This window comes from Melopsittacus undulatus, chromosome 5, assembly GCF_012275295.1.
Source record: "Melopsittacus undulatus isolate bMelUnd1 chromosome 5, bMelUnd1.mat.Z, whole genome shotgun sequence".
In the NCBI taxonomy this organism is placed as follows: domain Eukaryota; kingdom Metazoa; phylum Chordata; class Aves; order Psittaciformes; family Psittaculidae; genus Melopsittacus; species Melopsittacus undulatus.
The window spans coordinates 82,629,176-82,644,584 of NC_047531.1; the positions used below are offsets into that span (position 1 = coordinate 82,629,176).

At 43.9% G+C, this 15,409-nt stretch overlaps 1 protein-coding gene across 3 annotated transcripts; it reads right to left on the reverse strand.

Annotated features, from left to right (window-relative positions):
- Nucleotides 1-6,623: 6,623 nt before the first annotated feature.
- KCNJ8 (potassium inwardly rectifying channel subfamily J member 8) lies at nt 6,624-13,963 on the reverse strand. 3 transcript variants are annotated; one of them, XM_031048174.2, is made up of 3 exons: nt 13,871-13,963; nt 12,803-13,249; nt 6,624-9,354 (listed from the first exon to the last, which is right to left on the reverse strand). In XM_031048174.2, the coding sequence occupies exons 2-3, from the start codon at nt 13,165-13,167 to the stop codon at nt 8,454-8,456; spliced, it is 1,266 nt and encodes a 421-aa protein (XP_030904034.1). In that variant the 5' UTR covers nt 13,168-13,249; nt 13,871-13,963; the 3' UTR covers nt 6,624-8,453. The 3 variants fall into 3 exon arrangements, with proteins under 3 accessions (XP_030904034.1, XP_005148218.1, XP_033919149.1); XM_005148161.3 differs by lacking the exon at nt 13,871-13,963 and adding an exon at nt 13,498-13,860; XM_034063258.1 differs by lacking the exon at nt 13,871-13,963 and having other exon boundaries at nt 12,803-13,860.
- Nucleotides 13,964-15,409: the final 1,446 nt, after the last annotated feature.

The window sequence follows — 15,409 nt, forward strand, 5'->3', positions numbered from 1 at the left end:
TATAAATTATGTGCAAATCCAGAGACTAAGCTTTAAATGGAACTTTCATCTGGAAAACCAAAGTAACAATAACCTGAAGAATCCCCATCAACAAATCTAGTGGTGAAAACATTTACCTCCTTATATATATTTATATATATATGTATTTTTATAAATACGAAGTTAAACAAGCCTTTTTGCTTTGATTTGATAATATACTCAAGGAGAATTTAAGGAATTTATGAATTAATAGTTTTATGATTAATTCTAATGAATTAATAGTTCTGTGGCATAGAAAACAATGTATTAATATACACAGATGTATTATATTGGAAAGACATAGTTATCACTAGTTGCTATGTGCGTGATTTGCAATGAATTGCAAGCACCGTGCAAGGTGGGGCTACCTATTTAAGATGATCTTTCTATTTTGTGGTCATTGCTAGCAGCCTCTCTGTGACTGAGTGCTCAGATGTTGGCATTTGAAATGAGAGATACAATTGACTTAGTCTACATGTTTCCATGCTAAATTATTATGTTTATACATGTCTGTGTACAGTCTCACTTTAAACATCTCCATCAGTAAAGTTTCTGCCACTTGTCTTGAAGTTGGCACCTTTGCTTTTGACCCTTCACCATTCAGTGCATGGTCAGGAAATCTTTATTTTAGTCATCTTAACTTCTCATTTCTCTGCTTTCATGCCCTTACTCAAGTAATTGATGTGACTGAAGTACAAGCCTTGGACCTTCTCCATCTCCCCCTGAAAGCAATGTACAGCACAGCCCTTTGCATTTTAAACGCAGGATTTTCCATTACTTAAAAGCATGAGAGGCTTTAAACTGTTGTGATTAAATGTTTCAGGGGCTTGTGTATGATTTGGGTTGCACTGTTTCCAAGTTGAGTTAAACAGAGGTGAAACATCTGTTAGGACTGAAGTAAGGAAAGAAAAAAACAAAGCAGAAGACAACCCATTTTGCTTGGAGCCTTCATTGACAGAAGGGACATAAGTAAGTCATATCTCCACTGGTACCATCTGCTTTTGGCCTTATGTGGTCAACTTACTACTCCTGGTTTAATTCTGTGAATGCCTTATGGGTGATACATATAGGTTTTGATCATCCTGGTGTTCCTAACGTAGGCTGTGGCTGAACAAAGAACTTGAGCATTATCTTGAGTTAACCATGGCCTACAGACAGAGAGGTTATAGATACTCAACATGCAGCTGGGTCAATGGTCTCATACCCGTAAGCCTAAGGGAAGGATGGCAACCTCCTACTGCACATTAATGCTTTTGCAGGGACTCTCTGGCCTCAGTGAAACTGGGGAAATGTTATTCAAGCAAAAAATAAACATGGTTTTAATACTGCACGTAGCTTTTTGTGCTTAGGGATGAGATAGCTGTCCTTCAAAATCAAGCACAAGTTGAAGTGTAGTATTGAGCTGGACCTTAGTAAATGTAGTCATGCCTAACTATATGTTTTCTTGGAATCATTCCTCAGGATATACCATAATAAATAGGATTGTGGAAGGCCTTTTTTAATTCATCCCTGAAAAATGACATTGAAAAATTTGGCCTCAGTTGACAGTTTACTACAGACCTTCACAGAAACATGATGCAGTATCATAAGCAATTTTGTTGTATTCAAGCAGTCAAAACGTAAACTTACTCTTTGCTTATTGCCTGGTTCTTTTTATCTTTAACTACAATGTTTGTAGTAATCTGTTCCTGAAGTAAAAAAACCCATCACTGATAATGGCATACTTAATACCAGTATAGACTGAAGGATACTCATACTTTAAAATCAGGTTAAATGAAATATTTCAAGACTTGTATTCCACTTTTCATGCTGATGTGTAGACAATACACAGGGGCTGACTCTAAGGAGAGCTTCAGTTCAAAAATCTTATTACTCTCATAATTTAACACAAAAGATTGAAAGAATATGGTGAGATATTGTATATGGAAAAAATCACAAACAATCTTATTGGCCAGGAACAGTGTCTGTTTATAACACAATGTTAAACACTAGCTAAGTCTGAGCATAAAACATCTTTTAGTATTTGATATAGTTTTGAAATGCTGTGAGATGCAAAGCTGACCACCCAAGGGGCTAACAATTAGCACTTGCTCTTGCTCAAATTCAGCAGTTTCAGTGTTGCAACCCTTCAGTTTTGCTTTATGTGCTGGCCTTGAATGAATCTGAAAACCGTGACAGTCAGCAGAAGCAACCCCTTTTTAACAGAGCAACCGGATCACCCTGAATCAAAGACCTAACATCAAAAAATACACCCTGAAGGATAATGAGGCCATGGAAGGATGCAATTAATTGTGGTTACAAAAGCAGTGCCTGAGGAGAGCAGTGATGTTCCCTGGGTGAGGAAGACACTGAACCCCAAACCGCGACAGCCCTTTGCAGTCGCTCCAGTTGCCATTCCTCAATTTAATGATCTTTGCAGTAGATCTCAGATCATAACACTGAGAAATACAATTTCACTTTGGCCCACACAGAAATTGGCTTTCTTATCCTTACTACTAAGCCAAAATTTAACAACAGTAGGAAGCAAAGTAAACTCCTGTAATGATAAGATACCCTCATTTTTACAGATTATCCCCAGGAGCATTTGTCAGTACTGCTTGATGGATCCATAATTAGCATTGAAATCCATTTGTTGAAATAAATCAATTCGGTGATGCCTGATGGGTTTTTTCCTCCTCTCTCTCCCTTCCGTCCTCCCCCCCCATGTTTATTTATGTATTTGTTTCCTCAGTGGGAACTTAATTCAAGACTTTTGAATCAGAGAAAGCTTTTCTCATGATGAAATATCTCCAACCCTCCCTATTCATAAATGTGAAGTGCAGGAGGGATCACTAGATTATCCCGTCTGACCTCCTGAGCAACATATACCATCATACCATGCACAGTTACTCCTGCACTGAGCCCAGAAAAGTGTGTTGATACTAACATATATCCTCCAGAAATCTACAGCATGTTTGTGGGTAGAAGTAATGTCTTCAGGTGGAACAACTCTATTTTAGAGTGGAAAAAAAAATGCATTAAAACTTTATTAAAAGGCATATAGAGAATCCATCACATTTTTGTTTGTCTATTCAATTTTTTTACAACCTAAATGTCAAAATGTTAGAATTATTGGTAGCAACAACTAAAATATGGAGAACGTTTTCCTTGAATGCATGTTTTTTATCTCTTTTACACTGTAGCACGTCTTGATGGATGTCTAGCATATTCCTTTCACTGTTAATTGATAACTCATCAGTAATCTGAGTCCTCACCAGAAACCTACTCAATACTTATTTAAATACTTAGTAATTTTAAACCTTTCTTTAAATCCAAGCCACTTGGTGATGTGTCCTGACTGTGAGTGCCTCAGTCCCAGCGGCTGTTTCTCTTGGACAGCACTGATCTCATCTCTGCAGGCTAAATCTCTCTACGCTGTCCAATAAGGGAATGTGGGAACATATTTTATCTTTACTGTCCAGTTATCACATGAGAAATCTTTTATTTCTTTTTTCAAGGTCAAAGAATTCTTCAGGGGAAGTAGAAACAATTCAGAAAGATTGGGCCAGAAGCATTATTAATACACTAGGGGTATTAGAAATTCTTGCCTATCAAGTTAGATTAGTCTAGATGTGATGTAAACTTGCATACATGGAAAATATATCTTAATATAAGCATCTGGGGGAGGAAAAGTTAACTCTCATGTGACTATGCAAACAACCTGGACTTGGAGATGCTGTATTTCATTGCCATCCATTCGATACCTTCCTACAAACAATGCTATTCAAAGTATGTGGGGAGCCACAGTGCTTCTGACTCTGCTCTTGGGGACAAGTCACCAGCTCAGGGCACAAACACCAAGGTTCTTTCTGCCTCTAACCCCAATCCAGCATCACTCCACTTAGAGTCTGGTGACCACAGCTTCTGGAGCAGGCACCACTGCAAACCCCCAGGACCAAGCATCCAGAGGCCAGGCTGACGCACACTTGCAGGATGCCAGGATGCTGTGGCTACAAACTCCTGTTGCTAATAGCAGCACAGAATCAGAGTCCAACAAGACATGATTTATTGTTTGATAGTGCCTTCCAAACCCTCACCAGTGTTTTGAAAACACCAGGCTCTGCTGAGAACACAGTTTGTCAAAAATAATGAAAGCTTTGGTCCTTTCATCATATAATATCTAATGGGTTTTTTTTCCTCCAGTTAAAGTTCTTTTCTGGTCTTGGACTAACCACATTTTCAGCTTGCAGCAACAAACGTTCGCTAATAATAATCACTGGAGAGCTTGGAAACTGGTTTCACAAAGCATCCATGATATCTAGTTTGTGAAGAAAGAAAAGATATGCAGAATTAGCTGTGCTTTTTTCAGTCAGCCAGAATGGTGTGTGCATGCCATCTTCCAGATGGAAAAAGACAGAGCTTTTTGCAATATAAAGATACATGATTTTGTGAAATATATTCAAGATGGCTGTGAGGTAAGTTGAGCCCTATGCCTCTGAAACAACCCAGCGGACTACAGTAAGACATGGTGTTAGGGTAAAGGCCCATTGCATACATGAGGTTTTAACTAAGTCTGAATATACTTCTGCCTGTCTTACTGTATGATGTCTTGAGTATCACAGAAATCTTGGGTTAACCCTTCTGTGGATGGAACCAGGGAGCTGTATCTGGATGGGCAAACTGCTGTGGTGCAACATGTACACATGAAGCAATACTCAGGAGGGGGATTGTTTTACAAGGCCACAATGACGCTAAGTGTTATGGAAAGGCTCAAAGTGTGGCTTGCAGCAAGCTTTAATGGGGTTTGGTACACAGAGTGGGATGGAGCTGTGTGCACTGGCAGTTAGCACTCATCCAGCCTTGGCTTGAAGGGTAACTGCTGCCTTGCCTGCGGTGCAAACTACTCCAACAGCCCTGCTCAACCAAGTTACTCACTCCAGCAGGCATCACCAAACCCCACATTGACCCCTGTCTGGTTCAGCAGTGCTGTCCTCAGTGCCATGAGCACTGAGAGCTCCTCCCTGGAACAAGAACTTTTGGGCTCTGGGCAGCACTCAATGACTCATTGATGCTGCACATCCTAGCAAGACTTGGCTGCAACTGGGAGGGTCTCCAGTGGCTGGCTTCACTGCAGGGTTTCATGGCATCATTCTGGGCTGGAGGAAGGGAAGAGCACTTGTGTTTGCAATCTGTCAGTCTGCAAGCAGAGACCTGATCTATCTGTGCTGATCAGGGCCCCTGCCTCTGTCCTGCCTCAGACCAGGTGTTTCAAATGAGAGCACTAGTAATTCTGAAGGTGACAGCTGCAGAACAACCTGCCAAGAGGGAAAGTTTCCTCCAAATCCTATTACTCAGATGTTGGCTTTGACCCTGGAGCATTAGGATTTATATCCCCTGTAAGCACTGCCTGTGTTTGGTCTCTGTGTCCCCACTGTTGGTAACTGAATCTTCTGGGTGTCTAAAGAAAGGACAAAGGGTCTCAATGCTATTTTCCTGTTTAAAATAGAGAAGTTCTTTAAGTTAAGAAAGGAAGATAGAAAGAAAAAATACAGAACCAGATAACACTCCTATCCTGGAAGGAATTCATAATCACTTTCATACCCTTGGGGAAACAGTGACAACTGCCTGGTAGGCTGTTCAAAGAGGAAAAGTATATTAAATACACAGAATAAGTGATGTTGAATAACACAGTTCCAGTTATATCATGTTACAGGCAGATGGGAATAGTAAGGACACAAGTAAGTGTGGAGGGATGGAAGTCAGATAATGCTTCTCCATTATTACTTCTAATTTTCTAACATCAATGAGAGAGACAGAAAGTTAATGCTTGCATGAGCTGTCAGCAGCATTTGGTAGAAATATCAACCATCATTCTGAAATCTGCAATGTACTTTAAACACAGAAAACTTAGATTTATAATAAAGCCCCTTTCACCTGATAACGTTACCAGGGAGTATAAAGTAATTAAACATATTGAACAATGGTGCTGCTAGCTCATGTCCTTTCAGCAGGCATGGTACTGCATGGTACTGGTACTGGTACTGCAAAACTGGGCCTGAAACCTGTCCTTCAGTTGGCATGAGGCCCCCAGTCCCAAAATCTCCCCTCCACCCTCCATGGCTGGCCAGGCAGTTTATCCTGACTGCTTCTGCCACCAGCCTCTTCCAAGTCTGCAAGAGGGCTTGCTTAAGAAAGGGGCTTTGCACTAAGGGGTTGTCTGCAAGGAACATGCACAGTATGTATGAACAAGATGTTTATGACACAAGGGTCGGCTTTGTATAACTGTTTGGCATCCTTGCATAAGACTGAGGTGTGTTACCTCAAGATACCAATATCCCTGTAATAGTCTTGCAGGAAAGAGAGTACATTAGGTGTAAAGCAGAGAGACAGATGAAGGCAAAATAAGAATTGGAAGAAGAAGTGTGCTTAAGGAGAAAATGGTTGTCAGCTGAAGTCCTGAGAGAGTATTGAGGTAAGACAAAATTATTCCTCCAAAGGACTGTAGGAAAGGCTGGGATACAAGAAGGATTAAGAATATAGAAGAATGAATGGAGAATACAGAGGGAAGACACAGGGAAAAATCAAGAGGGAAGAAATCATTATTGTAATTCTTTTATTTTGTAGAAAATGTGCTTTTGTACAGCATCTGACGTAACCATAGATCAAACAGCCTCAAAGAAACTCTCAACCCTGGGAACAGAGGCCAGAGACAAACTGTGTATGCTTTGCTCTGACTTTTCTTGGAGGCTACAGATGTGCATTGTTTGAACACACAATGGACACATTAGTATCTCCAGATGCTCACCATCCATCCTCCCAGAACAGTAATGGGCAGGCCAAGGAATGAATGCTTTTAGAAGAAACTTCAGCTTCTGCTACTGCTTCAGATGAAGTATTTTGTCAGTATTTATGTTCTGGAAAGCACCTGCTCTAAATGTAAGTAGCCTATGCTACAGAGCATCGCCCCTCTGTGCTACCACCCAACACTGCACAAAGCCTGCAAACCATCCATACAGGTGCTGATGAACTGACTTCCAAAGAGAATGAGAATTCAGCATTGCTTTGACTATTTTACCTGATAAGAAGAAGTAAACATTTAAAATTACAAGAGTATTTAAGTGGTTGAATGGATGGGAGATTCAGTGCAAGGATAGTACTTCTCCTGAGCCTCAGACATAATAGGACAACTTTTGTAAGCAATTTGAACAGGAATTTGTCCATAATTATATTTCCTTATTGCAAAAAACCTTTTAATGGTATTTTCTGTGAAGTCTCTAGATAACAAATGCCCATTGTAATTTGAAGAGAAAAGCTGCTTACTACCAATTCCCGATGTCATATCATATAAAATCACAGGTGAAATGCTGCTGAAAACCAGTAATTCAGCTGTAGCACCCAAGTGTCCCTGAAAATTATTCAGATAGTTTTGAAAATGATTGTCATGGTTCCCTCTCATTCTCATTCATGGATTCTCACTGGCCAAAAGTAACGTGCTGAAGCAGACTTAGTCCTACAGAAAATACTGTAAGCGAAGGAAGTACACTTGTCTGCAGTGTATGAATCTGCAAGAGAAAACAGGGCAGGATTTGGTATTCCACTGATATGAAGAGCATGTTCAAGAGGTGTGTGCTTTTTCCAGCTTGCATAATTTCAGTGCAATGGATGCTCGGCTGGCAGCTGGAGAACTTGAGTTCCTCAGGTTGGGCCAGAGCTACATTACAGAAGTGTGCTGTCCTGCACTGGAGCACCTCACCCTGAGAAGAGCAATGCCCTACAAGAGGCCATGCTGTTCCACTGCTTGGAGTGGCACCCGTTTTCCTGTGGGATGGTCAGGTCACTTCAGCTGACCTGAATTTGCTCTCAAAATGCCTTTGCAATAAACCAATGGAAAGAAAAAGTGCTGGAAAACTGAATATAAGATATTGCCTCTTCTCCAGTGAAATCATGGAGGAATTTAGCTACTCCTTTCAAGACAGCAAGGAATTCACCCTTAAAAGATCAATATCCAAGTAACCCACATAAAATCCGTGGGAGCTGTTGTATGCAGCTGTTCTGAAAAAGCACTCACTTCTACCTGCAGGTGGGTAACCCACTCACACAGGAAAAGAAAGCATATTCTGTGACAGCAGAAGAAGATAAGAAAAAGACCCTTGACAGAAAGAATGCGATTAAAAAATATAGCATGCCATGAAACCAAGTATAAATACACATTATATTACATGTGTGAACAGTGTTTTCTTTAGTGTACGTGCCATTTTTTATTAATTCATACACTAAGTGCTAACGTGTTTCCTAACGCCATTAGGTGGTGCTTTCAGTAAGTAACAGAATAAATATCTCTTGCACAGTTCTTTTCTGCACTGTGGCCTCATTTTCTGAAGTAAAAGGAAATTCAACCCAAACACCAAAGGTGCCTCCTCCTTCCAAAGCCCACCACCCTCTCACAGAGCTGTGTATCACGTTTCGGAGGCACTCTGGCTCCCCTCGGGTGTGATAAACTGCACTTTGGGCACGATGAGGGAGCTATTGGTTCTCCTCATGGAGTTGCTTCTCCGAATGGAGTTGTTCCTCCTCATGGAGTTGCGTTTCCTCAGGGAGTTCTGGTGGGAGAGCTCACTCTTCTGCAGTGTCTGGATGAGAATGGATGGCTTCTCATCAAGCTCCCGAGCGCTGCAGCGTGGTGCTGCCACTTTGACAGTGTTGCCAAACTTGGAGTAGTCGACTGAGTACACCCCTTCCTCTTCAGTGACAATGGGCACAAAGCGGTGACCCCACAGAATCTCCTCTGCTATGTAGGAGGTTCTCGCCTGCGTTGTGATGCCGGTTGTTTCTACAACTCCCTCAAGTATCACGATGAGCTCCAGGTCCTGGAGTGCCAGGTCAGCAGCAGAGATATCGTAAAGAGGACTCCGCTTGTCTATAACATGACAAATGATTAAGGGAGCCACGAGGAATATATTATTGCTTTCAATGGGGTTATCCACAGGGATATCTACTTGGTGAATGGGTATGACTTCTCCCTCAGGGGTCGTAGTCTTCCTCACGACCTGGATTCTCACTGAGGCACTAATGATCATGCTTTTCCTCAGGTCTCCCACTCGAAACATGAAGCAAAGTTTGCCATTCCGAACTGCAATGACTGCCTGCCGGCTGAAAATCAAGGTCTCAGCCCGCCTGTGAGCTTGGGCAGTTTTCATGAATATGCAGCCCAGCATGACAGCATTGATGATCAGACCCACAATGTTCTGCAGGATCAAGACTGTGATGGCCAAGGGACATTCCTCTGTCATCATTCTGCCCCCAAAACCAATGGTCACCTGAACTTCAATGGAGAAAAGGAAAGCGGAGGTGAAAGACCTGGAGAAGAAGACAAAGTTAATGCTAAGGATATTGAACACAAACCAAGGAGCTATTACATATATTTTCTAGAAACAAACTTAAGGATCTCTTTGTAGAGTCCTGGTACATTTATGCCTTCTGTTAACACCAGAAAGAGCATTGCATGCACGGTGATTCTAGTTTTGTATGATTGATGCAGAGTCTGATGGTGACAAGGAAGATCTCGGAGCCTGAGCTCCTAAAACACAATCTGCAAATTAGTGATCTTGAGAAGAATCTCTAGATCCTCTGCTCAGGAACACATGGTGACCACTGTGTTAGTCAACAGTGCTGTAACACCTGAACTTTCCTCCTTTCCAGCCCATGAAGCTCTTGGTGGAGAGTGGTGGTTTTGGCAATAGTGAGCCATATGCAATATGTCCAATATGACCAGCACAGTGGAATTCTTCCACCAGCCTGTGCAGGGAAAGGAAACAGGGAAAACTGCAGCATTTCACTCATACTACCTGATCACAACCCCCATTAGCAGGGTTTCCTGCAGGAAAATGGGACACTACCAGGTTTATGACACTTCCCAAACCCTTGCTTGCCTTGCGACTGAGCCCTTAAGATCTGGCTGACAAGAGTGGTTTCCATGGTCCCTTCTGCACATCCCGGCAGGAGGACGATGCTGTGACCCAGGGTTTGGGTTTAGCTCACTGCCGTGGCAAGACTAGCTGGAAGATTTCAGTACAGAAGTGGGTTGTAGAAGTGTGGTTTAACTTAAATGTCCCTAACACACTATAGTGCTGGACATCAGAGGATGCTGTCCACAAGTTTTCCACAATACATTATTTATAGTAGTTCACAATGGCCTATCTGCTGTATATACCAGGGCCTTTAGTTTCCTTTTATAATCAGATAAGTCCTTCACAAAAGTCTCTTGTGTCTAAAACCAGTACCTTGGTGTTTATTCAGGAGACGTGCACCACATTGGGTCTCATATGAACTAGTGCCATAGTCCTCCTTTTTATACAGTGCTATACACCAACATTTGAAGCATTGCCATGCTCAGCACAGTTTTACCTGTGGAAAATATGTCTCCCTCAGGAACATGGATCCAAACTATACATTTGGTTTCATTTACTTTGCATTTCACACTGAAGAAATCAGGAATGAAGGAGTTAATGAACAGAATCTATGGAAGGACTTCTTATGTTTATGAATGTTTAGTTACATGGAGAATGGAGCTTCTGGTTTAAACTTAATTCAGCTTAATTCAACTTAAAGCTTTGTGGAGTAAATACTCTGATTTCCCTAACAATACTGCTTCTTCAAAAATTTAAAAGAGAGAATCCATCTTTTTACAGTGGCAGCAATGGAAGCAGCAAGTTCATACAAGCATTTTCACCATGTGAAGAGGAAGCCAGAAACTCCAAATCATGCTATAGCCGGGTCTTTCCCTTTTGACCTGTGTAAAAGGTTTCCTCTTTGTAGGATGCTTGCTCTGTGTGGCAAAGAGCTGTGAGACTTGGGCATTTCTCCAGTTCTGTGAAAAATTAAAGTGCTGTGCATGGTCTGGGGACTGGTTAAAATGTCCAAAAGCAGGTTTCCTGTAAGTCCATAGTGGCACCTACCCAAAAAAGCTCTCCTGAAATATCCATGGGCTTAAATCTCAGGAAAGTATGTTAAAAAATATTTGCCTCTATTTTGGCATACATATCATTGCAATATGAAATATAGTTTACATCCAGCAACTCACCATTCTTCAAAATGTTAACAATCATGTTGCTGTTCTATTGCTTTGTCTAAAGCAGTAGCCAGATTTAACAAGGTAAAGTATTTCATTATGAAGGGAAAAGATTTTCCATGGCTTGGGCATGGGTACTTGAGCAGATGTTACCTGAACCACCCCAAGTATTTGCATGAGGGAGTGATGTGTATTCTTTCATCATGGGCTAAACCAGCAAGTTACACAGACTCATCTGCTCTGCTTTTCCCCATCTCCCAGCATAGGGCTGCCATGGGGAGAGTGCACATCTCAGATCTGTAGCCATGGTCCCCCTTTTCCCAGTGGCACAAAGCCCAGGCAACCAGCTCAGGCTCTGCAGGGTGGCCCAGGAGTGCTGTGGGGAGTCCAAGCTGAGGGAGTCACCAAGCAAGCAGAGGGATATCCTCCTGCCTTACCCTGAAGAGCTGGTGGGGTGTAGCTACTTGCTAATGCAGGTTGCTGACTTCCACAAATCCCAGAAATGCCAGGGGTAACACCCCAGTGGGCGCAAGCTGGATGGTGAGGTCTCATTCTATTGTGGCTAGTAATTGGAAAAGAAATCAGACAGCACCCCCTCCATCCCAACCTAATGAAAGTTAGCTTGGAAAAATCCACACTTCCTTTGGCTTGGAAAATCCCAGTTTAGCAAAAAATGTCAAAATCAAAGAAGAATGAAACCTCCGCTCCCTCATGAGCCAGATATGATATCCCTTCAAACTTGGAGAGGTGCCTTAAAACTATGTGCAGGAGGAAAGAGAAAAGCAAAGTGGATACTCTGGTATCTCAGCAGACCCTGTGGACCCCCCAGTCCCTCACAGCACTTTAATGTGTAAAGGCAGCTGATCTGGAGCAGTCTGGTAGTACTAAATCAGGATTGTTCTACTGAAAACTTAGTGCTATAAAAAGAGATTTTACTGATAGATGACAAAGAGATTTCACTGATGAGATGACAAAGCCATCTTACTGCTTACCCCACCTCCCAGTTACACTCTCTTCTGTGTGTGGATGTGTCAGTTTATCAGTGCCTTGAAAACTGCCATGGCTTTGGGGAAGGGGAATAAAACACCTTAACAGGTGACAGTCAGTCTACTACTCCCTTAAGCTTTCACTGTTTGTCACATCATGCACACTGTGGAAACTGTTCCTCTATCAAGCTACTGGCCTGTGGCTTCATCAAGGTATTTTGGAGCACCCCATATTTATCTGTCTCATGAGAGTCATCTTGAAAGACTAGTTCTGCCTTAAGCCATGCTTTTCTTGCTAGTCCTGCCTGACACCCATGGCTGATATCCTGCTTCTCAGGCACTGCTCCTGGGGTGCCCACCTTTCAATGGCATGGCAAGTGGTTTGCACCACGCTGGGGATGCTCCCGCTGCCGTAGACAAGGTTACAATACATACAACACATACCCACTCTTGTAGCAGGCTCTTATCTCGACAGGCAAGGTATGTTACCCACAGAGTGTGGAGACACATGAAAAGCAGCAGGTCTCCCTTTCTTTCAGATCCTGTAAGGAATCAAAGAAACCTACAGTACAGTATTTTCCAAGCCCAGAAGGCTTGCTGAATTTATGTATCTAGAGGAAAACACTGCACTTTTCAACTGTCTCAACCAAACACAATGGTTCACGTAAACCAAAAGCTGCATTTTAGCATCATTAGGACAGCAGGCAGCTCTGTTCCACCCCCTTTCTTCATCCCACTGACCATATATTACCTCACACACGTCACACACGGTGTCCACTTTGTGCTGTTCGTAGCGCTTTCTGTGCTTGGGTCCATGTCACCATGGGCAAAAGCCACCAGCCACCACATCATGGCAAAGAGCAGCCAGCTGCACAGGAAGGACATTGTGAAGATGACCAGTGTGTGACGCCACTTCAGGTCCACCAAGGTGGTGAAAATGTCTTGCAGGAACCTCCCCTGCTCGCGGATGTTCTTGTGTGCCAGGTTGCATGCCCCATTCTTGGCAATGAAGCGGGCTTTGCGTGGCCGGTCTCGGATGCGCGGCTTGCGCAGGTTCTCGGCAGCGATCCGTGCCAACACATACTCTTCAGGGATGATACTCTTCCGAGCCAGCATCTTCCTGCCACCATAGTCCACTCAGCTAGATGTGAAATGGGGGGTGGTCCCTCTAGCGTGTCTCCGCAGGGCTCACTCTACCCTGCAAGAAGAGAGAACCTGGTTAGGTTTGTGCACTACCCTGATGAGATGCCCGCTACCAATAGCCACAACATCCAATGTCACTGCATGACTACTTATTCTACAGTGCACTCCCTCTTTCAGATCGTTTTTATATGAGTAATTGGCAATTGCTCGTAGCAGAAACAAAATATGCTCTCTTGACACTCCTTGCAGGAAGGGAGGCTGCAGAACAGTCTTACAAACGTGGCATAAAGTAACACGACGTACAACAGGTCAGTTTCTCGGGTGGTTTCTCCAGGAGACAGCAGCGCCCAGGTGAGTATCTCAACACAGAACTCTAAGTTACTCGCATCCTTCAGGACCTTCCCTGGTTTGAACCAAGGCTAAGTCTGTGGAGATCGTGAAGACTCATTTCTGATGGCTACGGCCTCGCAGCGCAGCCCTGCTGAAAGCTCCCGTCCCGTCCCACGAAAGCATCACAAGCAGGAGCTGAGCAGGCAGTGCGGGAGGCAGGGAACGGGCTCCACGGAACAGGCGATCGCACTTTCCCTTCGCAGCTCTCCGTCCTTTTCCGGGATAAGGTGGGAAAACCCTCCCCTTTATCCCCAAACTCAGTTCCCAGACGGGTGACAGAACAAACCTACGGCAAGCGCGGCTCCCCCCGGCTGGCCCGCCCCACCGCAGGACGGGAGGGCAGGACAGGGGCTGCCTGAACCCCCTCCGCTTCGCTGCGTGCCCCTGCCCCGGCAAGGAGCTCAATCGGGCCCACGGAGCTCAACCGGCCCCCTCCCAGTCACCGGCCCCCTCCCAGTCACCAGCCCCCCGCTTACCGCAGCGCGGTGGGGCAGGGCAGGCCGGGAGGGGCGGAGCGGGGCGGAGCGGAGCGGGGGGCGTCGGGGAGGGTTACCCCGCGGGGCTGGGGCTGAGCTCCTTTTCCGTGCGCCCGACCTGCGGCAGTGGGACGATGAGGCCGGGGCTGGGGCCGGCACATGAGGCAGAGGAGTGAGGTGCTGATGCAGTGGGTTTGAGCCTGTCCTATGCGGAGCTGGCTCTGTCCGGGCAAGCAAAGCCAAGCCCTGGCTGCAGCAGGGCACGCTCCTCGCTTCCTCGGCTAATCCCAGAGCTGTGCCTTTGTAACTTTATCTTATCTCGAATCTGGCTGAGGCAGTTTGCACGCAGAAAGCGAAGCGTGTGAGTAAGAGCTCGGAGGACCCAAGCCAGAATCTCACGGCCCTTGGTGCTTTTGACAAACTTAATTACCTTTTTATGGTATTCCTTTTTAGGGTTCATGACTCTCACTGGTACAGAGTCAGGCCCCTTATAATGTTCAGCTGTACATGGGGTGGATATAGGATAAATTATGCCTAATGGCAGAAACCAAGTAGTGAAATCATAGTTAATTCTTTTTCCCACAGGTCGAGGTTGACAGTTTTGGCTCTTGTGTCTAATGGAAACTTGCATTCTTGGAAATTGAAGCTTTTCTTTCCAAAGTCTGAGGGTTTGTAGTAGGAAGAATAAACAGTACATCAACTTTATGAAAATATCTAAATTTAGATCTTAATGAAGCAAAGTGCAGTGATTTCATTGTGTCAGGTTAACTCCCCCATGTCCAGGGAATGTGTGTGTGTACAGTGGGGAGGTTTCTGAACTTTTCTCTGTATGACTCAAGCAAATGACCTATATGGTATAAAATTTACGCAGAACAAAATACTTCTCTCTGTAAACTAGAGACAAAAAGAAATGCTTGACAGGCCTGCTGCAATCAGGAAGGTTTTAAGTGTATTCAGGCTTGGAAGAATTGAGAAGGCATGTTTGACAGGCACTGTAATCCCCAGCTTGAAGATATCCACCCTGTTGAACACATGCATGTGCTCAACTTGAAATACATGAGTGATCCTTGGAAACTCTTCTAGCACTATCCTTTTCTAATACCAGATGTCCAGTAGTCAGAAAAGAGACAGGCTTAAAGCCCCGGTCACATCAGGCAATTAGCTAAGCATTTGTGTATGAAATTAACTTTAAGCAGATGAGCAGCTCCAGTCTGAAAACCTGGGGTATGATTACCTTTATCTTTAGATGCTAACCAGACTCAGAGTCACTTGGGTGGGTATCTACAGGATCAGCATTGTTGCTGCCAGCTATGGCACTTCATGGGCTGGGCTTGGAGAACTTGTGACTT